This window comes from Balaenoptera musculus, chromosome 9 (genome assembly GCF_009873245.2).
Source record: "Balaenoptera musculus isolate JJ_BM4_2016_0621 chromosome 9, mBalMus1.pri.v3, whole genome shotgun sequence".
Taxonomy (NCBI): Eukaryota; Metazoa; Chordata; class Mammalia; order Artiodactyla; family Balaenopteridae; genus Balaenoptera; species Balaenoptera musculus.
The window spans coordinates 59,674,266-59,701,895 of record NC_045793.1 but is presented as its reverse complement, the minus strand read 5'-3'; the positions used below and the strand labels follow the sequence as shown (position 1 = coordinate 59,701,895).

Genomic DNA, 27,630 nt, shown 5'->3' with positions numbered 1-27,630 from the left:
AATGAGGCCTGGAGTATTTAACTTGCCTCAGGTGACACTGTCAATAAATGGTACAACTGGAACTTTAACCCTGGTATCTGGAGTCCGGAGCTTGTGCTCTGAGTCACTATGAAATAGTGAAAACTTATTTTATTTGTTTTACCATTTAATCTTGGAAATCTTAATTTTGTCCAATTTCCCAGAGTTAGAGTATTTTTTTTCTGGGCAATTGCAAATATATTGGTCTTTGGCAATATAGAAGCAAACTATAGTTAGTGCCACAATTAACTAAAATTCTGCTCTCTCAACCCAAGGATTAGCCATGTATATTTTCTGCTTTGTATTTGATGGTTGTTTATATGGTTGTCTACAACATTAATATTCCAATGACTAATCTATTATAATTTGAGCATGTTATTAATAATAATAACAACACCATGGTCATTATTGGTCATTTACTATATGCCAGGCATGGTGCCAGGGTCTTTGATTCACTATTTCATTTTATTCTTACCCCAACCTTTCAAGGTATGGAGAGGCTCAGAGTTTAGTGACCTGCTGTGGCCCCATGGATGAGAGCAAGCAACTCCAGAATTCAAATGGAGTTCATCAGATTTCAAAGCTATTACTCTAAACCCTTCTGTTCTGCTCCTTTTTATGAAAAATAGCAAAGGATTATAAAGCAAACTAATTTCAGAAATCTACCTTTAAAAAAGAGAGGAAAAACCCCCAGCTTGCAGGCTTATGCCTGAAGCCTGTACAGACTAATCCTAAATTCCTAGACCCTTTTTCTCATGTAGTAACTGTGGCTACCACTGATGGAGGCTTTGTCATTGGCAGGCTCCCCGCAAAGCAGACAGCAGGCATCATCTCGTTGTAATTCCCACTGCAACGCCACAAATGAAGATTCTGACCCTTAGTCTTATACTAATGAGCTGTATGACTTTGGGAAAATCATTTAACCTCTCTTTACAGATGAGAAAACTGAGGCTCTGCACGCTTATCAAAGTCGCCCAGGAGCCCAGAGCTGCGTCAGAGCTGATGTGCTGGCCGTGACGCCCTCCGCAATGGAGCGGAGATAATTCTCTCCCAGATAACGGCCCCCGGGAACTTCTGTCACCTCAATCAGCACAGAATGACTCACTTATGTGTTCGCTGTTGTACCTATTAAAGCAGAAAAATAGACTCATATATCTTAGATTTTCAGTAACACAGGGAGAATCAAAATCAGAACAACAGCAACAAAAAAACCACAGCATCCTATTTCTGAGCAGTCTTGCTCACAGACATTTCACTCCATTTAGAATTATGAAACTTTGTGGCTGGATGTGTGATCCTGTAAGGCTGAAAGATAGACCAGCCCATCTACTCCTTTTTTATAGATAAGGAAACTGAGGCCCTGGCATGTGAAATGATTAATTTTCCCTAGATCACACAGCTAATAGTAGCAGAGCTTTAACTAAAATGAAAGTCTCAAGATTGCCAGGGTTTTTTTCCACTGCCTAATGCTGCCTTGGACTGTTCTGTATGAGCATAAAGAAATGTGTGGCCCTGATAATGATTCCTGGCCTCATTTAATGTCTGCGGAGTTTAGTCTATCTAAACACACACACACACACACACACACACACACACACACACACACATTTTTTTTTTTTCCACATACACTTTTTTAAAGACACAGTTTATAGGATTTTTGTGTTCCATTGCTATTAATTAATAACCTTTTAGGGTTTCTTAGGGTAATTATTGTCTTTGAGGATTGTATAGGTTGGACTGATTTCACATAATTCTGGGCCGTAACAGCTATTGTGAAGGCTCCATTCCACTTTTTGATTTTACAAGTAGACATTAATGAATGCCAGTGCATAATCCTGTAACGTACCATGCCTTCACCTGCATGTGTCAGGTGTGTGCGTTTGAATTGCAGTTTGAATGGCATTGTCGGTGTGGGACCTGAACACTTCTATGCCATCAATGATCACTGTTTTGTTGACCCCTACCTGAGATCCTGGGAGTTGTATTTGGGTCTAGCGTGGTCATTTGTTGTTTACTACAGTCCAAATGAAGTTCGAGTGGTGGCCAGTGGATTTGATTTTGCTGTGGAATCAACATCTCACCTGATGGCAAGTATGTGAACTCTTTAAAATGCCATGCATGTCCCCAGATTCTCCTTAGACATCTTTAGAGCATATTCATTTTCTAAATGATGGGATGCATTTTAACATGTTATCCCAGTAAGAGGATTAGGGAAAATGTAAAATATCTTAATTTTTCAGGGGGTAACATATATCAAATGAGAATTTTCTGTTTTGTGAAGGCATACTCTTTTTAAATTTCTTTTTTGGGGAAAAAAGTGCATTTCAAGAGGGGGTACTGCAATAAACATTTAGTATTACTAAACAGCTTTGCTTTGAGGGAAGATTTTTGAGTGTATAATGAGACTAACAATTTGTAGGTATGTATATATCAGTAGTGCTGGTTTGTGACACGACAAAAAGCTTGTACCAAAATGTAAATCAAGGCACCACTTCCTTCATAAAGAAAGTGTTACCATGGGGAAAAAAATCAGCCTCACTAAGTAGTGTGCTTAGTGATGTAGTTGATTTACATTATTTTCTGGTGGTGACCGTGAAACAATTCACAGACCAGCAGTGGTTTGGGGACCACACTTTGGGTAGCATTGGTGTGCATATAAAATCCTCCTCGTCTTGTATCATGAAGGATTTGTAACATACTTAGAAGGTTAGTAACATATTTAGAGGGTAGTAACATATTTAGAGAAAGCAACACAGACAGTTTTCAATTATTCATATCATCTCCTGGTCTTCACATATAGCAGATAATCACGCAGTCATTTATCTCTTTGTCCTGGGGTGCACTGTGCTTAGACTGGCCACAGATCTTTATGATGAATGTGACATTGCACTCAGGGTAGAGGGGAGGAAGTCTCCTCTCAGATACAGGCCAAGCACTTGTCTTCTCTTGTGCTTTCTCTGGCCTAAAATGAGGGGCTAAAATGCAGAACCTGGGGCTTGCCATTATGTTGACAAACCAAGAAAAGCAGTGTCATGCTTTTGCTCCCTGATATTTGTGTTAGAGTTAAGTTCCTTCCCTACTAGTCAGTGCCAATTAGCTTCACACCTTTAGAAATAACTTTTCAGAGATTAAAACTCCTCTGGGCACTGTCAACTCATTGAGTTCCTTCAGAATTTGGTGTGCTTTGAGACAGGTTCCATTTTCCAGTCTCTAAGCAAAGTCCTTCCCTAGGAAGAGTTATTACAACTTCATGGTAACCTTCTGAATCACATTACTTCACGAGCTTTGATGTAGCTCTTTCTTCTTTGAAGGTATGTCTATATATCTGAAGTGCTGGCTCATAAGATTCATGTGTATGAAAAGCACGCTAATTGGACTTTAACTCCATTGAAGGTAAGATGTATTAATACTATAAGTTTGCAGAGTGATAATTAGATTCTAATTGATTTGTGAAATTAAAAGTGAGGAAAAAAGGATTGTCTAATTGGAGTGGGTGAGAACCAATTTTTCACTCCCTTATTGAGTCCTCAGCATCATATGGGTTTGTTGTTCACTTTTGCTTAGCTGCAGAGTGGGAAGCAGCAAACCACACACATCACCTGTGAAACTTTGATTCTTTCTGCTCTAGTGAATTTTAAGCTTGGCATTGTGTTCTTCAGTTCTCTCTTTCCTTCCTTCCTTCCTCCTTCCCTCCCCCCACCCCCTTTTTTTCCCCTCCATGTTGATGGAACAGACAATAGCCTCAACTTGTATACGACAGCACAATATTTATGAAGCCCAAGTACTCACAATGGCCGCCAGGTGCCCTGGCCGCCCATCCCTTTGCTGCCTTTGTCTCCAGCCCTTGGCCCGCTGCTGAGATACTCCTGCTTGAGTATTTCTGGGGCTCCCCCGGCGAGGCCCTTCCTCAGGATGGGGCACTTGTCTGTCTCCTCAGGTGCTCTTCCTCCAGATCTCCATGGCTCTCTCCTTCATACCTTTCCAGATTTCACTAAAATGTCACTTCAGCGAGGCCTTCCCTGGGCACCTAATCTAAACTTGCAACTCTGCTCCTCGCTAAACACACACACACACACACACACACACACATTTCCTATCTGCTTTATGGCTTTATTTTCAGCATCCTTTGCTAACATATTTTGTATTTTACTTCTCTTCTCTATTGTCTGTCTGCCTCTCCTACTAGGGTATAAGCGCCACAGGACAGATATTTTCTCTATGTGTTCCTGGAAGAATTCCCACATGTAGTAGGCACTCAGCAAATTAATTGTTAATTTAACATGCTGGGGCAGGGCATTCTTCAAAGCTTCATCTTCACCCGAACCAATTCTGATCCGGTCTGAAGGTTTGGAGCAAAAGGGGTAAAAACACAAAGGAGAGGAAAGAAGAAGTAAGAGCAAAGTGGAGCATTATGAAAGTAATGCTTCGGAAAAACACGAAGATAGGCTCCCCGGTCAGAACTGCCCACGGCATATGAAGCGCTGTCCCCAGGCCCCGTGTGACGGTGCCCGTCGGCGCATCTCAGCGACTGTCCTGAGGGGCTTCACTCTGAGAAAATTACCTCGCAGCAACATCAAATGTAACATCATGTTTGACATTAAAATCACTGGCAGGGCTAGTTTGGTATTAGCTGAAGTAAAATGGAATGACACACACTCATATTGGCTGGGGGAATACAAACAAATTGTGGTTATAACAATAGGCACTTCTGCAAATTGAAAGTTAAAGGATTTTGTAAGAATAAAACCCAATCCAATATACATTCAACACAGAATCATAAAGGCACTGCTCTTGCCGAGGCAAGATTGAGGGCAAAGCTTATTTCAGGTTTGGCTCCCACTTCTGGCAGCAAATCATGCCTGTCTCCTGACATAACAATTCAGTTGAGACTCCCCCCCCTTCAACTGTAATGTTATTCTTTCTTTTGAAGGATCATATTAATTAAGACCAGTTAATTGATACTTGGAGTGCCAAGAAATTTGATAAACTAGCTGGGATTGTTCTTAGAATCTGGGATGAGATGCAGATGGGTTTATGTCCTGTCAAAGTGTGGTATATACATACAATGAAATATTATTCAGCCTTAAAAAGGAATGAAGGACTAAAACGTGCTATAACACCTATGAACTTGAAGACATTATGCTAAGTGAAATAAGCTAGACACAAAAAGACAAATAGTGTATGATTCCAGGTACCTAGAAGAGGCAAATTGATAAACAGAAAGCAGAATAGAGGTTACCAGGGGATGGGGAAGGGAGGAATGGGGAGGTACTGGGTACAGTTTCTGTTTGGGATGAGGAAAGGTTCTGGAAATGGATCGTGGTGATGGATTCACAACATTTCGAGTGTACTTGATGCCATTGAATTGTACACTGAAAAATGGTTAAAATGACAAATTTCATCTTTTACATATTTTACCGCAATAAAAACGATCCCCTCCTCAAAAAAAAAAAAAAAAAAAAAATTCCAAGACACAGCCAACGAATAGTCTCACTTCAGTGAGTTCCAACTCTCTAAAAATTGGGATATTTGTTAACAGAGGTTCCAGTTTTTCCCAAAGAGAATAATTTATTGTTTCCCTTACCAAGGAATGTAAACATTTCCACTGGACTTTGTGGAAGCATGAAACGTGGTCTGAGTGTGCATCGTGGTGAGTTAGTATTGCTAGGAATTACAGATTTGCAAGGGAAGAGTTCATTGCTGAGCCCAGGATGGACTCCCTGCTGGACTGTCAGCTCTTCCTCAGCAGGACCCAGGCCTGCCCCTTGCTCAGCAGGCGTGCAAGGCAGGAGCTCATTAATCATGCAATGAATGAACAGGACCCCAGGTTTCTGTGTTCTTCTCCCACTCTCACTCCCCACCCTCATCTTTGCAGGCTTTCATCTGCCATGGAATTCACCAGTTGGCCATGACCCCTTCCAAAGATAATAGCAGAACCCCGCGACAAACATTTTCCTCACGTAAAGAACTTAACGTATCAGTCTAGAATGTCTGACACTGGGATAGATGGGGTTTGGGGATGGAGGAGACTTGGAGCTGATTTTGGCCAGAGGATGTTTGCTCAGCCGCCTCCTTTGGCCCAACTTGCCGGTTTCCAGGGTAGGAATGAGTGATGGCGCTGCATGAAGGTCAAAAGGAGGCTCTGCCTCAATGCTTGAGCCCTCTCGTCCCTTCACGGCCATGTGGAGAGAGATCTCATTTTGAGTAGGAAGCACAGGGCAGCATGGGCTCACCACAGCTGTCTGTCTGCCCATGCTCTGGCTTGTGCAATGAGGCACCGCCAATTATGACAGGGTCTCTGGGTGCTGAGGTAGGCTGGCCTCTGTTTGAGGTACACGGTAGATATTGTTTCTCCAACTGAGAGTTAGAGGTAAACAAATAGATGCGATTTCTCCCCGGTAGAAGGCAGCCAGGATGATGAATGATGGAATTAAGAATCGTTGGTATTATTTATGATCCCGGTACAAAGCCGCGACAGCAATCTGTGCAGTCATCACATGCTTGCAACTTATATTTAGAAAATAAACAGCAGAAGAACAGGGAGTTGAATAACATCAGGAAGCCAAGAAAGAAACTTTTCCTCAACGCCAAGGCACAAATTAGACCCCGGGTGATCATTTCTGCTCTGGCTGCAGAGCCTATGATTAGCCGTTAAAGAAGAGCCTACATTTCATTGATGTTCTCATCAGAAATGAATCTACATTTCCTGGTTGTTTTCTGAATGCTTATAAAAATATCATTTGCACATGCCGTTTTAGAAGGAACTGTTTTAGGCTGCACTTAAAACTTTTTTTCTTTCAGTTTTAATTTCATGCACAGATGTTAGTCCAAATGCCTTCATCTAACTTTTAACAGTCTTCCTTGGTTTTCTGATCTTCCCCCTCCCTCGTGTGTCCTGGAAACCAGCAAAATACTAGCATAGATGGAAAGCTAGAGGAATTCCCTTGAGTGCTAGTGAAATGGGGCAGAATTGTCATGTCCCCAGAGCCAGGAGTGTGGTGACCAAGGACAGGATGATAGTTCTCCCTGATGTATTGCTCCATCACCTCTCAAAGTTTTTTCACTTTCTCTCCTTCCTTCTCTCCTTGGTTTTAATCTAGAAGCCTCTGGACTTTAACACACTTATGGATAATGTATCCCAGGATCCTGTGACAGGGGACCTTTGGGTTGGTCGCCACCCCAATGGCATGAAAATCTTCTTCTATGACCCAGAGAATCCTACTGGATCAGAGGTTAGTTTGCAAAATGAATCATGTCAGTGGTTGAAAATATAAATCTCAATTATATGTGCAAATAAAAGGGGGACATGGATAGATGACCCCAGAGATCAGATATAAAAGGGAATGGGACTCCGGGAGGCACTTGAGTCAGAGTGCAGGCGGGAGACAGACGGTACGTGTAAACTGGGCGATTTGAGGGGACTTCATGAGGGCACTACGTACAGAGGTGTAGGCACAGGCAGTGAACAGGGATAACGCAGTACCCCAAGGCTAACAAGGAAGGCAGGGATGGTTACCAGAAGCCAGAGGAGAAGGGAGCTGTGTGTGGAGAAGGCGCTGGGAGGGGAACCTGACCTCTGGTTGAGGGATGTAGCCAACCAGCAAGGGCCTCACGGGGCTGGGGGGCTGGGGTCAGTACCCCACCTCCCTGTCAGCCCTCCCACTCCCCACCGCTGCTGCAGCTGCTCCTTGGTCAACCTCTACTGGAGGGTGGAGGGCAAGGGAGCCCTGAATAGGCTTTGTGCAGGCGGAGCAGAGTGGAGAGTGGGCCTGGAGGGCTGGGTTAGGAGAGCCAGCACTGGACTGGGGTCCATATCTTTATTTCAATAGTTTCTCCAACTTGGCAATTCACAAGAGTTTAAAAAATATACTATACCACATTGCTATGGTCTAATCATTTGTGTGTTACCTGCCTTCCTGTTCAACCCCCTTTTCCTGTGTGTCAGTACATGCACAAGTTCATGTTATGGACCAGTCCTAAAGCAGGGATGGCCATCCTCTCTAAACCTTCCTGGCAGAATGGAAACCTAAATCACTTGCTGGAATGATCTGGGCTTAAAAGAACTTCTCTTCCATCTTAGTTTTAGTACCCAAAGACCCTATTGGTGTCCATGTTCTTTTTTTCAGAGGATTGTTTTGGCAGTGCAAACAAGAATTTGAAACTCACTTTGCCATGGGCATCTGAACGTTTACTATGACTTACCTGGGGTTTTTGACTCGGAGTTTTCAGCAGGTACTAATTATACTTGTTATTTACATCAGATACACGGTATACTTTTTGACATGATTTACTGCTATGTATTCTTTTTAAAGCTCAGTTTTAAGAGTCAGTCTCATCCCACCCTCCACCCCTGAAAAAGAAAAAAAAGATTTTTTAAAAGCCTACGTCTCTTGGATAAGAAACAAAAACCAAATACGTATTTCCATTTGCCTGTTGGCCCTTCATGCCCTTTATCTTTGGGTTTACAGGACAATTGTGATTATGGTGAACGGCAATCCTTTGTGCCTTTTGCTAGTTCTTAGCTATTAGGACTGCTACATGGTATGCTGAATAGAATTGAAGAAATGTATGCTGTGGCGTGTTCACTGTTCAGAACTGGGCAGAATGTTAGATTCTAATTTGTTCTTGCTTGTTAGCTCATTTGGTGAACTTGGGCCATTTGCTATAGCATGGACTTAGTTTGCTATTCTGGAAAAAAAATACTTCCTTTCTAATGATGCATCTGGTACGGTATAGCAAAAAGTAATAACGATCCATTGTCTAATGCACTACCGCACAGAAGAGTGATTTAGTTTTATTAGAAAGTGGTTTCCTAAAGCCAAGGTGCACCATCAACTATTTCCCAGTAACTAACTACTACATGTGAATGCTATAGCAATTTCCTAAGACATCTGTCTTCGGTGCCAGCTGTTTTGGAGAGGTCCTTTTAAATGCTCACGTTGACCCTTTAATAAGCAAGCACTAGCCTTCCTATTCTGCCGTATTTGGTGTTTTTGTATATTGGTATCTGTTCTTCAAGTCACTGTACTTTATCCTAAAGCCTTCAGAAGAACATGAACTTAAAGTTGAAAGCAAATTTAGAGTTAATATAGTCCCACTCATCTCATTCTACAAATGAGAAACAAATAGTTAAGTTGAAGATCCAAAATACAACCCTGGGCTCCTGCCTTACAGTGTTCTCGGTATAGTAGGTGAATCATATGAAATTACCATTTTATGGGCCAAAATGGTCAAACATCGGCTATCATGTATAGCCGTCTTAGATACTATCAATACTATACTGCTGCTAATGATACAATCATATTTCTGCTCAACGAAATGAAGGAAACCAAACTCATGAAATCTTACACATTTAGAGTTGGGACCCTAAGTTCAGAGGAATGATGAATGTGCTGGAGAGGTATGTTCTTTTTTGGGCAATGCTCTTTTTTGTGTTGGTTTTTGTTTTTATTGCCACATTTAAAAACCAGGAATTAAGTGTAAACATCCAAATTCCTAGCGTAATACACAAAAACTGGCCTGAATTCCAGCATGGCAATAATTTGACTATTACTGAGTAATACCCCCTCCTTCCCACAATTTACCACAGTCCCTACTGCTCCTTTATGTCTCACACCCAGGCTGTACTACTGATTTATAGTTCTTGCCTCTATAGGTCTTTGAGTCTCTATCTCTGTTAAAGATCATCTGATTAGAATCTGTCATTTTGCCAAGGAGGAAACAGGTATCATATAGAGAGTAATTTTGGAACAAAATATGGTTTACCTAAAGGTTTCTTCTTATGGAGAAATGACCCCATATTTAAAGTTATGTCTTGAGTGAATTTTTTTTTTTTGAGTGACTTTTAAAAATATTAATCTAATGTTGTTTTTGGATGGGTGCTCCAAATCCAGAAGATTTTAGAAGAACCCAAAGTTACAGTGGTTTAGGCAGAAAATGGTACAGTGTTACGAGGAAGTATGGTTGCCTCTGTGTACAAAGGGAAACTGCTGATTGGTACTGTGTTCCACAAAGCTCTTTATTGTGAGCTCTAACAAACAGGCCAATTTGCACCCATGCCCTGACAACTGGGAGCTCCTCATTTCAACTGCTTGCCACATCTAAGGGACCACAGTGATCTCATCTGAACAATGAATGCTGACCCTAAATTTGGACATCACAAGAGATGAAAGTGTGTTTAGCTGGGAACAGATGTGATGCATAAGGCTTCTTTGAGAGTACAATATCAAATCAGTCTTGGGATATTTGACAACTTCATTTACCAGTAAAAAATCCTTTAAATGGAATTGCTAAACTCATTACGTCAGTTGTCAGGTCTTAAGTAACTTAACTATATGTGACCCAGAAAGTCCTTTCCCTAAAATACGTTTTCCCTGAGAGCACATGAGCTTATCGCTGCCTTGCCTTGTCTTGTTCAAAGAGCAGGAAGAACGCACATGTCATCAGAGCCCCAGCACTCAGAGCCTCCAGTTCACGTGCTGGACAACCAGACATGCACTAAGAAGTTGTCCTCAGCTCCAGGCCCACCTCAAAGCCATTAGACATCCTGGCACACTCAGACCCATTCCCATTTCCCTTCTAAATATGACTTTCCCAGTAAATAGAAACCTAAATTACCCCAACTCTCCTTTTACTCTTGCTCATTTTTGCATTGCCAAAGGTTTAGTCACAGATAAATTACGGTTTGTGTGTGTGAGAGAGAGAAATTAATACCCCCCATTTGTTACATTCAGTCTTCTGAACATTTAAGGCTTTAGGAATAAAACTGTTGGAAGGACCCCCATACTCTGGCGTGGGCTGACTCTAAGCTTGCCCTATGCTGCGTGAGGCCAACTGCTTAATGGATTTGTCACAGACCCGCTCCTGGCTAATAGGTATCAGAAGCTGTGATGGTGAAGCCACGATGGGGACAGAAAGGTGGGCGAGGGAGCATCTAGTGGGAGCTTTGATCTTTTAATTTTATGCCCAGTTCCATAATTGTGCTTTCAAATGTAATTCTAGCTGCCAATTTACACTTTACCAGGGCTAAAACTTATTTTTAGTGTCATTTCCATGGAAAATGTGCACTTTGCTCTTGATTGATAGATGTATTTTGACAGTTAATACAGGTTTACCCAGTCAAGGCTTGTTTCAGTTGAAAGTGAAAATGGAAGAGGGGGAAAAAAAAATTACTTTGACAGATCTTGGTATTTCTCTTTTTATTGCATTCGCTGTCTAACAACAATAATACTCATTGGCAAGAAATTTATTTACACTACCAAATTAAATTTAATCAAGGAATTTTTAGATTGGTTAGAAAACAAAGGACCACTGTGATATTTTGCTTTGAATGCCTCTGAAAACCAAAGAGTAAGAAATGGCGTTTGAAACAGAACAATCTAGAGAAGTACATATTAACCAAGCACAAGAGAACAACCCAGACGTGGCACTATTGTCTCTTCCATGCAAATGATCAGACACCAAAAGGTACAAATTAAAATTTTCAGATAACATGCTATCCATAACTTACTGAACTTAAAATGATTTCCAAACAACTGTTTTCCTTTAGTGATACATAAAGAAAGATGAAAATAAATCAACTCCTCTACAACGGAATAGAATTCATTCTCTCTCTTTTTTTGTTTTCAGCCGGCCAGTTTTGTTAGTGATATGTAGCAGGTGTACTAGTGGTTTAACTGCAACACCATTAAAAGGTATAAAAGCAGCAGTGATGATCATAAATAATATTAAGGAAAACATATACATACATATTTAAGGGTTTTCACTAAGCACTAACTAACTCTGATGTTGTTGGAGGTGTTATCTAGCTGGAGTGCCTCCTAATTTCCACTTTTTAAGGGGATTTAATTATTTTGGCCAATTGTTCTTTCATGGGTGAAAGATTAAATTCTTAACGGGAAAGCTGGGCGTGTGAATAAGACAGCTGAAGGAAACAGAAGTGTACGCCTTCCAACAGCACTCATGCTCCTGTCCACTTGTGTTATATCTGGTGATGAGCTGTGTCATCACTCCACAAAAGAAGTAAATAAATGGTCCCGTGAGAGCAACGCTGCCACCGGAGAGCCAGCAGTTAGTGACTTAGGCAGCACAGCGACCCAATGTGTAATTTTAGAGCGTGAGCGAATGCACAAGAACACACAGTGCAATTTTTAGCCAAGGAAACTGCAGTCTGCAGCTGAAAATCCCCAAAGCTGTATAAACTTCTGAGCTTCAACTCAGCAATGTGCAATCTTGACATCAAAGCATTAACCAAACGTGTGAGGAAATTTCATCTCGCTAAAATACCAAGTATCTAATAAACCAATTTTACCAAAATATATAAACATGTAGAAGGATAAGTGCATTTAATAGAAATACGTTAAAAAAATCTCTTAAAATCTCATGAGCCATTCAATGTACACACACAAAAAAAGTGGCAATAAGGCTATGATACTGCTCAGGGTCCTATCTGACATTACCAAGTTCCATATACAATATATATTTTTGATGCCATGTGATTGCAGTATGTGCATGTATGTACGGTGGGAGATATAGTCACACGTATGTAGTTCTGTACGTCTACACAAATGGCATGCACATTCTTGAGACGTTGCCTCTTGTTCTCTTATTCTTTACCTCATTCATTCTCCCGTCCCTAGCGATTTGGGGGTGGGGGGCTGGGAGGAGGGGCAAGGATTGGAAATCATCATGTTTCTTTCTTTTCCCACTCTGCAGGTCTGGAAGCAGGTCACGCGCCATGCTTGGTCCACACACTCACACGTGTGAGCCTTCCAGTAACCACCATTCCCTCAGCACATCCACACAGACAACGCGCACACAAGCACGTCAGGACCCTCTGTTTAGCATAAGGTAGAGCCTGATGTTTTCATTTTCCAGGGGAAATTGCTTCTGTAGGCTTTTTCTTTGCCCTTTGATTTCTAGGTCGGGTCTATTCTATGCTGCTACTTTAAATACTACTGCTGTACTGTCTGGTGTTATTTTTTTCCCCAGTGTTTTGGACCAAGACTAAGTTTCCTGAGACTTTAAATGCCTAAGACAAATAAATATAAACAAGATCTGCCTGCACACACAGGCTGTTCTTCAGGAGTGAATTTCTGAAGCACATTCGTATTTCTTACAGCGCTGCTTCTTTTTGAGAACTTACTTCCCACCCCTATCATCATAACGAAAGCAATTCTAGTAGAAAATATGGACATTTTATTTCTGGACTTCATCCTTAAATGCTTAGCTTCATAACAGTGTACAGGTAGATCTCCTTGATTCAAGGTAAATTGGAAAAAGATATTTTAAAAACTGGGCTTTTCTTTTTCATTTTACCGTTTCATTCAGAAAGCACTAAGGACTTGGCATTAAGCAGGTGACTTGAACCCTACTGACTTCCGTCCACCAAGTTGAAATGCCCCTCATCTGCAGCTCTATTGGGACAGTAAATTTAGTTACTCAAATGGAAGCTGGTAATTCTGAAATATCTCCATGTAATGAAGGGGCTACATCACATCCCAAGCATAGACATTCCATTTAGAATTGCTGGGATACCTCCTTTTGAAACTTCTTGAATAGTATGGCCAAACACTGGTTCTCCTCTCTTGCAGCTTGGTCTGTATAACCTTTAACACTTACAAATGAGTTAGAATAGCCATATAAATGTGAGTTTTCATTTACCTTTTAAAATATAATTTTAAAGCACACATTAATCCTATTACACAAAGAAAGAACCTAGCCGAGAATTCTTTGTCTTCAGCAGAAACCATAAAGGCTAATTAAAGTGCTAGATCAAACAACCTGGCTTGGGCCTGTAGCTTAGGCCTGGGATATCTCAAGATTTCAGGGTAGCGATGACTACAGGATAAAACAAGGGTTCATTTGGTTCCTCTCTTGGCTTCTTGCCCCTCTGTTTCCAACGACAACAAAGCAGCACAAGGTAGTTTTCCCATTTCACGCCCCGTTTAGAAGCGGAGGCACCTGTCAGTCACATTGCAGTCATGAACTGTTGTTGGTTAAAATGCTTACGTGATGTTGAGGGTGGGAAATCCATGTCAACCCGAGCTAAAGGAGGATAGTATAGAGTAGCTTTATTGTCATGAAATTAATGCTGGACTTCATCAGTGTGTTAGAATGGGCAAAATTAGATTTCTACCCTAACTTCTTATCACTCTGCAGTAAACTTCTGATTCAGGCAAAGAAAGAAGGAGAAAACTACTACATAACCTGTGAGTTACTTTAAGGGAAATAGATAGTCTTTAAATAAAGTAATCTAAGTCCTTTAGTGGAACACTCTGCCCCAGACACCCAGCTCATACAATGCTCTCTGTCTACCGCTTGGCTTCACCACAATCTCCTGTCCCCCAAAGCATTACCTGTACCCCCAAAACACTTTTGGCTTTTGTTAGAGTCATACTGAGCTGTCGTTTAAGGAATATAGTTCATAGTAACCAGATATTCCCTTTTCGTTCATTTTCTGATAAAAAGAAAAAAACTACAAAGTCTGTAACGTTCATGAAGCAAAAATTCTGGGCTAAATTGTAAGGATACTGAAAACCACTAGCGTTAAAGTTAGGATTGTGTAAGACACTGGAACCTCAATTAGGCATCATGCACCAGAGTCAATAAAGGAAATAACAGGAAAACAAAATGTTCACAAGATCTGAGGTCCTTCACTTTGTTTTCATATCCTTTTATATCAATCTGTTTACGCTTTATCCTTTGTTGGACAATCAAATCAATTTCAGCAGTTTTAATTAGTAATGTTAAAATAACTCATTAAGACCTAAAATTACTATAATTTAACTTAAAAAATCAAAACTGTTATACTACAAACTAAATGATTTGAGGAATAAGAATTTGATTTATAATATTGTCGGTTGTTGATCTAAACATTGGAAGTGTATAAATAAAGTTAAAATAAAGAACAATACTTCTAAGACATCTAAAAATGCAATATAATAGATCATAAATTATGTGCAGAGACAGACTTATACACATTTCCAGTATATACTTCCGTTTTCAAATATTACCAAAGTGTAAACATAACAACATAAATCATCCTTCTATTTCCACTCTTAAAATGAATACAGTGAAACTTCCAGTGTGATCCAGATCACTTTTTTTCCCCAAAGATAAGTAAAAATGGCAAAAATTTACAATAGCAAGCACTAGCATTACCAGATTTTGACTAATTTAGTCTTTTAGTATTGAAAAGATTTGCTGAATTTTGTAGTTCATTGATAGTGGTTCCTGGTTTCCCATGATATTAATAAATAGCAAAGCACCACCTATCTCAAAATATTAATAGAGATTCCAGTATGGAGTTTCATTATCATACCCCAAATGACGATAGAAAAAAATAGGTAGTGGCTTTGATAATTGTAAAACACAATGTTACTTTATACCGATGTTTCTGAGGAACAAATGAATGATCTATACCTAGTGACAAAGGAACTGAAGCGTAACAGACAACACTCTGTCACTGAAAAGGAAACAAGCCTTAGGGAAGAACAAGATTATAAATTTCTAGTTTAGACAATTTCAGATTTTGGATATTCAGACAAGCAAAAAAAAAAAAAAAAAAAACATCACAATGCTTCAAAATAGGAGATGGAGCTATATGGGAAGAAGCCCCTTTATGTTATCTGTTACTTGTAACCTTCAAAAGCCTTCCCCTAAGCTCTGCGTATAGAACATTTCCAGTGGAAGACAAGGACAGAGACCACCCCCCTGCCCCAAAAAACCAAAGGAAAGGAAGTAAAATACTTGTCCAAGGATTGGTCTGGCCTCAACTCTTATTTTGAAACTCGTCCTCTGGAAAGTGGATGACCTCATTTTTGCAGCCAATGCAGCAAAGAGAACCAGATGCATGAGCATAAAAAGCAAAACAACAACAACAATGACAACAAAAAATCCATCATTTGAAATTTCTCAAGATGAGTTTATTTTCTCCTCCTTCTGCCCCACTCTCCTGCACTTGAATTAGTTGGATGAAACACTGAAATCCTTAATACTGGCTTTAAAATAAGTATAACCGCCTGCACTGCCAGCCTGCATCATGTGTACCGTCTTAAACAAACTTTAACTGTAAAGTGGAGATCTCCAAAGAATGAAAGAGAACGGCTCAGAAAAACCATTCAAAACATCTCTAAAATATAACTGACAGCTCTCCTTTATGGGAACATTCTGTGTGCTCAATAAAATTGCTTCTCTGGTCGAACGTTATTCAAATCTAACTTTTCTATTTTTCTTAAAAGTACATTTGTTAAAAGTCTAACTGAGCCCACTTGGGAAATCTTGAGTAGAAAATACGTGATGAGTTCCTGATTGTGTCATAGTCAGGCTGAAGACCAGCCAGAATGTTCCCCAGGAGAGGAAACCCGAAAATGTTGGTTTCCTTAAAAATCAATTTTCTGTTCAATTTGTTGGGGAGAAAAGGAACTGTGTTGTGTGTGTCGGTGCTGCTGAAATACTGAACACGCAGCAGTAGCAAAGTAAACAACAGATCCCAATATCCCATGGCCGCACTAACGTCTGAATTTTTCTTTGTTTGGCTAAATCTGGAGGATAAATGTTACCCTCAGAACCCCAAGGTGATGCCTACATCCACATTCTTAAGGCTTTTGCTTCCTTCTGGGGTTAACAAATAAGTGTAATTCTTTTCTCTCTTCCCAATGCCCAGCAGGCAGCACAGTTTGCTTGCTTTTTGCCACAGTAGGCAAAGAGCACCCACATTTCCACAGCGGGGTTGTCTCAGCGTCCAGACACAGAAACGAGGGGGAACCTTTCCCACACACCGGAGTAGATTCTGCAGCCCAGATCTCATGGCAGAGCGGTGTTCTCGGCCATGCAGATACGTGCCATTGCTCAGTTTCAGGATCCCATATTGAAAATGCATGGCATTCCATGGACAGTGCCACGGTGTGTCATGCTCTTGTTGAGCAGGATCACGCTGGTCCTTCAAGTGACACCACCCACCCAACACAAAGAAGAGAGAAACACTGCTACTTTGCACCTCTCACAAATGAGATCCTTGGTTTGTTACTAAACCAAGGGTGGCTTGGGATTATTTCAGTAGGTTAAGAGTGAGTGTACTCTATTAATGCAGAAAATGCAGTTATTAAACACACAGTTCCCCAGTCTGCCTAGAGCACATTACCCCTGTCATCAGTTTCTTCTTCATCCTCCGGAGGAGAGCAGGGCAGGAAGAGGTGGAAACTTCTCTGTGTGTGTCACTGCTCACCAGCACCCTCTGTGGCAGCTGCCATCTTCTCCGTCTTTTTAGACTTCCTCTGCATTTGCTCTTGTTCCTTCCTCCTCAGCTTTTCTCTTTGTTTTTCTATTTTCTCTTGGGCCTTCCGAGCCTTCTCTAGAGACACTTTCATTTCTTTGAGTCTTTTTTTGACCACTGCTCGGTCCTGGGATGATGTCATGCCAAGAGCCTAAGAAGGAAACACATAAACAAACTGAATTTGAAAACCAATGACCTTTCTGCTTATGATGAGGCTGACAGCACAAGATGTTCAAACTCAAGAACTAATGCAAACATAATCAAAGAGGTAGAAACTGAGGAAGAGCTGATTACATTTGCCAAAAATCTACATACTGTGGGGCTGAGCTTTATTTGTTCTCTTATACTTTGAAGTCCCTAGCACAGTACCTCCTAAACCTCAACAAGTAAATGCTTTCTGAACTGGTAATTAATGGGTCAGTGAATGGAAAAAGGGCACAATTCTGCTTCTCCAACCTTTGGGCTGTAGACATTTACAGCCAGAAGTATTGCTAAACCCATTGATATTTTCAAAAGATAGGAGTGGGCACCTGCTGCCACGGAGGGTTCCAAGAAGGGCAGGAGGAATCGAAGTGGTTTCCTTTCTGCCAATGTATTCATCTACAATGAAGACCAAAAATGTCTTTGGGACCAGAATGCTCATGTCGGCATGATTAGCCGTGCTCTCCCTGTAGGCGGCAGACCTATAAAGGAAGTCTGGTCATAACCAGGAGGCTGCTCGATGAGCTTGGGATTCAGAATAAGGGGAGTTGGTTGCGTACTTTACACGTTTCATGACCTTCAGAATCAACAGCGGGATGCATCCATCTCCCCAACAGGGACAGCCTTGTCAATGGGCCTTCATATTCACAGGTTATTGATTGATCTCTAACCTTTTCAAGACTGTCAAGAGCTACTCATCTGCCCGTCAGCCCAGCAGGGGGCCGAGGTTGGGGGTGGCAGGCTGGCTGTGAGCTCCTTTTGCCCTTTTTCCACAGGGGTAGGTGCCACCTCAGGCTCTAAAGGAGATGGACTGGACAGGTGAAAATGAGAGCGCCAGGACAGGGGAGGGAGGGCACGGCCTGCACTTGGTGGGGGAAGAAAGTTCTGGGGAGAACGCAGTCCCGGTTTTTGAGTGGTATGCAGGGAAGAGTGAGGGTGGGGGGAGCAATGAGTTAAAAAAAGGGAAGATTCATGGACCTGGGTTTTAACTCTAATGTCATGGGAGAGTCCACATCGGCCATTATTAAAACTCATACTACACAGGAAGTAAGTAGAGTTAATACATGGACCATGTGTTGCTTGGCGGAAGCAATGGAGTGAGCCTCTAGCTCTCCTGCTCAACAGCCTACTACTGTTTGATTCAGAACCCGACGACTTTCCGAAACTTCCTTTACCACTCAGAAATCATTTAAGGTCCTTTCTGCTAACTGGGGGGGAGAAGTACCTCTCAGATATGCAGGATGCTCTCATCTAATGGAAACGTTTTAGGCGCTATGTGTAATACAAATTATACTTGGTAACCTAACACAAACATATAATTCTTTACCTTAAGTTTATTTCCATCCAACTGCAGGAGTTGCTCTCCAGTGATGTTTTGGGCACTGAATTCAGAGACATACTGCTCCAGATTTAGGCTCATTAGCCAGTGAGAAACCTGCTGCACGCTCCATTCATGAACGGCCCGATTCAGACACTGACTGTGTTTGGGAGACTGTCCGTCATCAAGAATCTGAGGTAGGAATGTTACGCAGGGTTGTTAAAGGACCGAGAAGCTGTAGCTCAGTATGGCATGTGATGCTATCAAAAGCCATTTCTTGCCTACTAGAGCCACACTTGTTTTTAAACCATAAAGTAAACGAATGGTTCTAGCTCTATGTATAACACACACAAAGTTATTAACTCTACATTTTGTGTAGGTATTTGGAAATTTAAAAACTCCCCCAAACAAAGCATTTTAATGTAGGAAGTTTAAAACTGAAAAATACACTCCAGTGTTGCAAGGTTTTACATTAAAACACTATGGAAAGATTATCAGATGCAGAAAACGAATACATCATTAATCTCTATATGTAATGCGTCACTCTGCACTGATCCTCTGCTAAGACATCAGAGATATGTAAAGATACATTTAAAACTACTGAGGTATATCTTTTACTTAGAAGGGGAGAGCATTAAGTCCTCAAGCATTCTTAGGGGAAATTTCACAGCCATTATATTTCACTTGAGCGGCAAGCAAACCTGTGAGGAAGGTAGGACAGGTAATTTCCATAATTACTTTTAATAAACGAGGCAAGTGAGGCCCAGAAAGTCTACAGATCTGTCCAGTATCACGCAGCTAGTAAGTGGTGGAGCTCAGCATTTACTGGTTTATTCCAAATCCCAGGCTCTGTCCAAGGCAGGACATTGCTATGAATAGTGCAAAGGGCAGCTTGGTTCCTAGAAGCACTAAGCTGAGAGGAGATGGAGGCAATGATAAATCTGCGAGGAGAGACAGGAGTCGCCTCAGTGACCATGCAGGGAACACAGAGGAGGGGATGGGGGAGCTGAGATGAAGGCAAAGGGGGTGAAACGCAATGGGCTGCGTCAGGGTAATGGTGATGGGAGACACAGCAAGGGGCTCTGGAGGTGGAATCTGGAGATCCTCTCGAATGTCTTTTCAACTAAGACATAGACAAGCGCAGACAGTGTAACTATTTAACACGAGGAAACCCTCCGCTACAGAGGAAAGTTTCTTGTCTTGTTTGATTTTAAATCATTTGCAAAGAAAGAAAAGAAATGTCAGACAATACCATGTCAGCCACCACACACAGCCCACTGAGAGCTCACCTCATCATCTATCATATCCAGGCTCTGAGTGAGAGAGCAACAAAGGAACCAAAAAGAAAAGTGTTACAGGAACAGGAGACACACATGTACAGTACAAAGTTTTAATACAATTAAAATCACGCCAAGCCTAAAGAATATGGGCAGAAGAATTTAAGGGGAAAAAACAGTTTTACAAAGCAAAAATCACGTTAGAAAGAAATAACTAAGAACAAATATTTAGGGTGAATATATCTCTACTTACAGCGCTTCTCCCCAGCCCCACCCCCGCTCCCAGTACTGGTATTTCTTTCTTCTACTTATCTCTTGGAGCACTAAGTCAATCACCAGTGTAATCTTCTGCCCTCCTGCACACATTATATCTCCTGAGAGTCCATTGTAATGCACACTTGACCCTGGCTTCTAAGTAAGTGGTTCTCCCCTTGTTTTCCTTCCTTATCACAACTGCACCTCTCCCTCTCCACTTCGGTGATTCTCAATCAGGGGCCACTCCCCACTCAGAGGGAACATCAGGGATGGTGAAAAAGGTGAGGGAGGAGGGGGATGGATCGTCTGTAAACTCCCTCGAGATTTCTTTTTTTTTTTTTTTGCCGCACCTCGCAGCTTGCAGGATCTTAGTTCCCCAACCAGGGATCGAACCCGGGCCCCCCTGCAGTGGAAGCACGGAGTCCTAACCACTGGGCCTCCAGGGAATTCCCTCCCTTGGGATTTCTGGGCCGTTCCCTATTGCTGCTCTCCAGTGCCCAGCCTCCCATCCCCAATCCTCTGTTGATAGTCATCCCATTTATATCAAAGAAAGGCTGAGGAGGTCCCTAGACAGCTTAAAGGGGCTCAGAAATAGTACTTTGCTTCCATGTTGAGACAGAGAGGGAGCGACATCATGAGGATTGATATGCAAAATCTGCCTAAAAACATTTTCCCCGGTGATAGTTCATCGGTAAAATGTATGATCTGAGAAAGCAGCTCTGTCGTCAGTGCCGTGCATGTACCTCATCTGATGAGAGCACCAAGGACTGAGAGAGCCCAGGTGTTTTGGGTTCTGCTCCCAGGCCGCTCAGGTCTGCTGAACTGGTACTGCTGGGACTGAAGTCATCATTGAAGGTAAAATTCTGAAAAAACAAATAAAGCTCACTGTTAAATGAGCATAGTGAGTGAACCAGAGGTAGGTATGTTTGCAAGTTCTGGAAAGGTTCTTTTTAAGTAATCTTAGAAGAGATTCATATTTGGTTTGGTGACCTTCACCCGGCAGTGGTTGAGAACACTGTGCCTTCTGCGCTGGATAGGGAATTCTGGGTGCTTTCTCCATCACATGAAAGGATAGACGTCTTAGAGAAATGATTCTTCAACCTCTCTTCAAGGGTACAGCATTCATTATCCTCTGCAACTGCTCAGAGGGGTAATATTAATAAGCCTATCTTCTTTGACCCTAATCGTGATAAGTAACAAAGTAAAAATACAAGATGGTGTGGTGAGCCTGAGTTATTAGCAACAGATGGCAATCCATATTAGAAAGGTAGCTTGAGCACCCCCTGGGAAGGATCGCTTGCTGTTGGCCGTGATAAATACTGTGAGAGTTGGCAGATCCTCTCCTGGATGTAACCTTCAAGATGATGAGTTCTGGGGTAGGTCACAGTCTGCCATTACACTAGTAGTCACATGCTAAAATACAACTCTTGCACAGCACCAACGGAGTACCAAAGAGGCTGCAGCACGGACAGAAACACATTTCCAAATAATCACCTGGGGGTTGGGGAGGTTGAGGGTGTGTACGTAAAACTTCCCCAGAATTTCATTAAAATGTTCAGTGGATATTAAAGTCAAATGAATTCACATCCAGTGCAAGATAATGGTAGAATCTATTCAAACAACATTTAGATTTCTCAGATCCAAGACTGAAAATGTTTCAAGACCGAAGTAGCCTTCTGCTTCCAGAACTTCTTTTGCTAATAATTCTAGAAGGACTGGCTTTCCTGGAGCTCTAAGCACCTGACCAACACCATCTTGTTTCCTATTCCCCTTCCTTAGGAACCGGACTGTTAGTTTTCCATTAGGTTCACTTGCACTGGGTTTAGCTGGTTGTCAAGAATAAATACCATGCCAGAGGCTAGAGAATTCAGTACCAAACAAACGCCAAGTTTGCTAAAACTTCAGAAAAGGAGACGAAATCAGAGCACAAGGAGCTAGGCTAGTAAAACATTTAAGCAGGTGAGCATTTAACACAGCACATTACCATTTGACATTGTCATTGGAGATATGACCCCAAATTCTGTCGAAACCTTATGAGCTGTTGACCTCAAGAAAAGAATTAAATTCAAGTTAACATTAATCACAGGTTTCTGTTTGAGAAAGAAAAGTGAACATTGATAAAAGGAGACCAAACAACATGTGAAAGTTAGCCACCGTATGTGTTTCAATAAAATGTTAGGTAAGGTTTGCAGCGTCATGCTGGAAATAACCATCGTGCATTTAAAAACAAATAAGCATATAATTCCTCATTCTGCTAAAGTTAAAAAACTTCGGTGATAGAATTGTAACAGTTTATCAACATGGAAGTTTGATTTAAAAGAAGAAATAAGTAAGGGTGCTATGTCAGCATTGGTTTGTTTGAAAGAGTTTCATTTAGATATACTGAACACATATTCAGTCCCAAATTTATTTGTTTTCCAGTAAATCTTGAAGAGCACAGCAAAAATAGTTTTGTAATGTAATTTAAAGTGGAATACTTAGTAAACAGATCTATCATACTGTTCCATGATTCAAATGCATCTTTCCCAGCATGGCTTGACTGTCAAACTGAGATTAAGTAGCAGTATGTGAAAAGACAGGCAAATCAAAGATTAACGTACAATCTAGAATGGAACAGTATTAAAGAAGGTGATGGTTAAATGAGGCTTTCTTCCTCCCCCACACAAGAAATACCATGCATTGTTTACTGCAGTGTTATCACATTGGTTTCTCGGACCCAGAGTATACACACAAGTTGAGAATGCTTTCCAAAGATCGAAGAGGAGGAAGGATTGGGGGTTTTCTTGTTTGCTTTTTTAATCCATGTGTTTTCTACCTTAGACCCCTTTTTATCTGAAATTAGAGTTTCAGGAGAAGGCTGAAGGGGACTTGCAGATGCAGGCAGGTTCCTGAAGGAATAGGATCCTTTCCGGCTTTCGTTAAACCACGAGAAAGGCAGGCCCGCTGACGGCGTGGAGGCCTGAGCAGTGGAGGACAGCTTCGGTTTCCAGTGTTCCAGCCTGCCGCTGAAGATCCTGGGTTATGAAAAGAACGGGTATGTTAGACAACGAAAAGGCAGATGTAAAGCTTATTGAAATGAATTCTGAAGGGACTCTGAATATAGTTTGAAGTCATAGTTTGAGAAATTATTCTACACAACGGATAGAGTAAAAATTTTGCCCTTTTGACTAGAACGTTAATCTTAATAGTCATCTTTTTTTGGTTAATTTTAATTTTTCTTTTCTTTTGGGCCACACCACGCAGCATGCGGAACTTCCCTGACCAGGGATCGAAACTGCGCCACCTGCAGTGGAAGCGCAGAATCTTAGCCACTAGACCACTAGGGAAGTCCAATAGTTATCTTTTTTGCATCTAAATGGATTCTATAACAATGATCAATATTTTGGTATCATTATTGCCACGATGAATTTTATGAAATGTGCCTAATAAATGTATGTGGATAAATTAGTATCAGCGAGGGGCATGGTCTTTTAGGAATTGTTATTAAGTTAATCATCACAGCATTCGCTTTATTTGGGTCACATAACAGTGCCTCACACTAGTGACATGAGCTCATAACCAGCATTCTACCCTGGCCTCCTCTGAGCACAGGTTCTCAAGAGCCTGAGACTTTAGAAAATGATATATTTAAATACTTGGAAATTTCTGGGCTCATGATACTTTAAGCAGAACACACACCTTATTGGTTTTTCATCATAATCTTAGTGCCTTATCACAGGAGGAACATCAGACCCGAGGTCCTAAAATCGTACACACTTCCTGTGTACATGGCCTTGGGCCTTCTCTCAGAGTCTATTTCCTCATCCATAAAAGGTGGTTATTTTATATATATCATATGTGGTTGTTAAGAATTAAATTAGATAAGTGTGAAAGTGCTTTGAAAAATGTAAAGGTATAAAGGTCTATGCTTTTTTAATATTTAAAGGACTCAAAGGCATTTGAAAAACACAGTTTGAAAACAGACTTTTGGGACTTCCCTGGTGGTGCAGTGGTTAAGAATCTACCTGCCAATGCCAGGGACACGGGTTTGAGCCCTGGTCCGAGAAGATCCCATGCACCACAGAGCAACTAAGCCCGTGAGCCACAACTACGGAGTCTGCAAGCCACAACTACTGAGCCCGAGTGCCACAATTACTGAAGCCTGTGCGCCTAGAGCCCATGCTCCCCAAGAAGAGAAGCCACTGCAATGAGAAGCCTGCGCACCACAAGGAAGAGTAGCCCCGCTCGCTGCAACTAGAGAAAGCCCGTGCGCAGCAATGAAGACCCAACGCAGCCAAAAAAATAAATTAATTAATTAAAAAAAAAGAAAGAAAGAAACCAGACTTTTTTTTCTTAATGCAGTTACCTGTATATTTATATTTACCTTTTGGTTAAAAAAAAAATTATCAGGAGCTGAGGCAGGAATGGGCAGTAGTTTCTATGCACTTGGAAGAAGTCACCCTCAATACGTCCAAGTGATCTCTGATATAATGCCTATTATTTGTTAGCTGCTGATGTCATGACAACAAAGAGATTCCCTTTCAATTAAAAGTGCCTCAACAGCATGGCTTACGGACAGCTTTTGTCCCAGATGTATACTGAATTTCAACCGTCTCACATCTCATTTCTCATTATTTTGAAATAGTATATATTTCAAATTTATATAGGTAATACAACTCCTAACAATTCCTGTTCATTTCCAAAGATTAGTGAGAATCAAATGGGACAATTAATGTAAAAGCATCTTGTAAACTGTAAAGCAATATATGTGTAAGGGGATTATGAGAACGATAACTGAAGAGAATGCAAAAGTCCACGAAGTTTTGGTAGCATACTGAAACCACAGGTTGGGTCAGTAAAAGTGTTTGTCACACTAAAGATTCCAGAAGATCTGATGATTTTAATGGTGTATTTATTTAAAAAAAAAACAAACCCAAAGGGGTCTGCAAGGATAATAAAGAACAACCAGAGATGTGTCAACCTTCAATTTTATCCTGAAGTTTAAACTAAAAAAAAATTTGTATCCTTAAATCCACTTACTATCAAAAAATGGGGGGATGTGGGTTCACAATAACTGAACTTAAGAAAGCATGCTAGCAGAGGCAGATTGGTCTTCTGTAAGAAGCACTTCTTATTCCTGGGTCTTGGACCAGTGCAGTGGTCCCCAAATAAGTCTGATAAGGATCATCTGAAGCAGCTGTTCAAATACAAATTCTTGGGTACCTGGACTTACCAAGTTAGAATTTGGGGGAGAGGGAGGAGTTGACCTGGAATATATATTTTTTAATAATACATGTCTGAGCTCACTCTTAAAGTTTTTAATAACTATATTTATTAATATTATCCTGAATACAAATGTGAGGTTTCTGGAGCAGAAACAGGTTATTATTTACTTACAAAAGTTATTGCACTGGTTTCCCATGCCCTAACTTCCTCTTTCCAGGCTGACACAATGGGAACAAGTTGTCATCCTATACTTGGTCTACATTATTGGTGAGAAATCTAAAAAATATGAATCTGGATGATTATATAGGAGAGGGACAGCTGTCTCCCTTCTTTCCTCTGAGAGAGGGAGAGACATCTTATCTCCTTAATGTAAACAATTCAATTTGAGAAGGATCTTGGGTTCTTATGCTTTGGAAAGTAATATATGTCAGAGTAATATATGTAAGTAATATATGTCAGACTAGTGTCTCCAGCTTTACAGCCCCGGGAACGTCTCCATAGAGTTGGGTCTCAGCCCCCTCTCCCCATCCCCACTTCTGGAAAATGTAATCACATACCTCTGGGGAGGTAAATCTCTCTGCAGGTAAATCTATCTATCTAGTCATAATTTAACTTCTCAGGCTTATCGTTTAGCTCAGGTCCCACATTCCAGTAAAAATGCTCACAAAGCTCTGACTGTGCAGAAACATAAAAATATTTTCCCTGTAGTTTCCCTCTTATAATTGGGGATATTTGAGATTAATTGGACCTGATGATTATTTTCCTCCTCTTTGGTTATAAATTTCTGAATCAATTAATCAAAGTAACATGGGAATTTTTTAAGGAGTTCCATCCATAATTCAAATAAGGTATGGTAGTGCTTAAATATATGGATACTGTTTTAAAGTTTATAAACAGGCCATAATGAATGACAGCATGAGTATCTTGTCCTACTCCCAAGTGAACTGCCTTTGTAGCAATGCTTTTAAAACAACCACCCCTACCACATTAAAAAAAAGTTTTTTTAACATCTTTATTGGAGTATAATTGCTTTACATTGTTGTGTTAGTTGTTGCTGTATAACAAAGTGAATCAGCTACAAGTATACATATATCCCCATACCTCCTCCCTCTTGCGTCTCCCTTCCACCCTCCCTATCCCACCCCTCTAGGTGGTCACAAAGCACTGAGCTGATCTCCCTGTGCTATGCGGCTGCTTCCCACTAGCTATCTATTTTACACTTGGTAGTGTATATATGTCCATGCCACTCTCTCACTTCATCCCAGCTTACCCTTCCCCCCTCCCTGTGTCCTCAAGTCCATTCTCTACATCTGCGTCTTTACTCCTGTCCTGCCCCTAGGTTCTTCAGAACCATTTAAAAATTTTTTTTAGATTCCATATATATGTGTTAGCGTATGGTATTTGTTTTTCTCTTTCTGACTTACTTTACTCTGTATGACAGATTCTAGGTCCATCCACCTCACTACAGATAACTCAATTTCGCTTCTTTTTATGGCTGAATAATATTCCATTGTATATATGTGCCATATCTTTTTATCCATTCATCTGTCGATGGACACGTAGGTTGCTTCCATTTCCTGGCTATTGTAAATAGTGCTGCAGTGAACATTGCGGTACATGACTCTTTTTGAATTATGGTTTTCTCAGGGTATATGGCCAGTAGTGGGATTGCTGGGTCGTATGGTAGTTCTATTTTTAGTTTTTTAAGGAACCTCCACACCATTCTCCATAGTGGCTGTATCAATTTACATTCCCACCAACAGTGCAAGAGGGTTCCCTTTTCTCCACACCCTCTCCAGCATTTATTGTTTGTAGACTTTTTGGTGATGGCCATTCTGACCAGTGTGAGGTGATACCTCACTGTAGTTTTGATTTGCATTTCTCTAATGATTAGTGATGTTGAGTATCCTTTCATGTGTTTATTGGCAATCTGTGTATCTTCTTTGGAGAAATGTCTATTTAGGTCTTCTGCCCATTTTTGGATTGGGTTGTTTGTGTTTTTGATATTGAGCTGCATGAGCTGCTTGTATATTTTGGAGATTAATCCTTTGTCAGTTGCTTCATTTGCAAATATTTTCTCC

General features: G+C 41.0%; 2 protein-coding genes and 1 long non-coding RNA gene across 12 annotated transcripts in view; 2 read left to right on the top strand and 1 right to left on the bottom strand.

Annotated features, from left to right (window-relative positions):
• Window positions 1-12,817, top strand: part of LOC118901193 (serum paraoxonase/arylesterase 1-like) — a 31,512-nt gene extending 18,695 nt beyond the window's left edge. The window contains 6 exon segments of the mRNA XM_036864293.1: window positions 1,910-2,079; window positions 2,082-2,109; window positions 3,330-3,411; window positions 7,119-7,250; window positions 8,145-8,250; window positions 12,733-12,817. Coding sequence (XP_036720188.1) covers window positions 1,910-2,079; window positions 2,082-2,109; window positions 3,330-3,411; window positions 7,119-7,250; window positions 8,145-8,177 — 445 coding nt within the window. The 3' untranslated portion in view covers window positions 8,178-8,250; window positions 12,733-12,817.
• A 4,393-nt stretch (window positions 12,818-17,210) lies between these two features.
• The window catches only part of PPP1R9A (protein phosphatase 1 regulatory subunit 9A), a 288,124-nt gene continuing 277,704 nt past the window's right edge, over window positions 17,211-27,630 (bottom strand). For 5 of the 10 annotated variants that reach the window (XM_036864281.1, XM_036864285.1, XM_036864287.1 and 2 more), the window contains 5 exons: window positions 23,160-23,358; window positions 21,088-21,207; window positions 20,102-20,125; window positions 18,822-19,004; window positions 17,211-17,444 (listed from right to left, as the gene is read on the bottom strand). In XM_036864281.1, the coding sequence (XP_036720176.1) occupies window positions 17,235-17,444; window positions 18,822-19,004; window positions 20,102-20,125; window positions 21,088-21,207; window positions 23,160-23,358 (736 nt within the window). In that variant the 3' untranslated portion in view covers window positions 17,211-17,234. The remainder of the gene's footprint in view (window positions 17,445-18,821; window positions 19,005-20,101; window positions 20,126-21,087; window positions 21,208-23,159; window positions 23,359-27,630) is intronic. The other 5 variants (XM_036864289.1, XM_036864290.1, XM_036864284.1 and 2 more) reach the window with 3 other exon arrangements.
• On the top strand, window positions 23,287-23,792 carry LOC118901194. The gene is made up of 2 exons (XR_005021301.1): window positions 23,287-23,378; window positions 23,588-23,792. It is a non-coding gene; the product is annotated as an uncharacterized LOC118901194 (long non-coding RNA).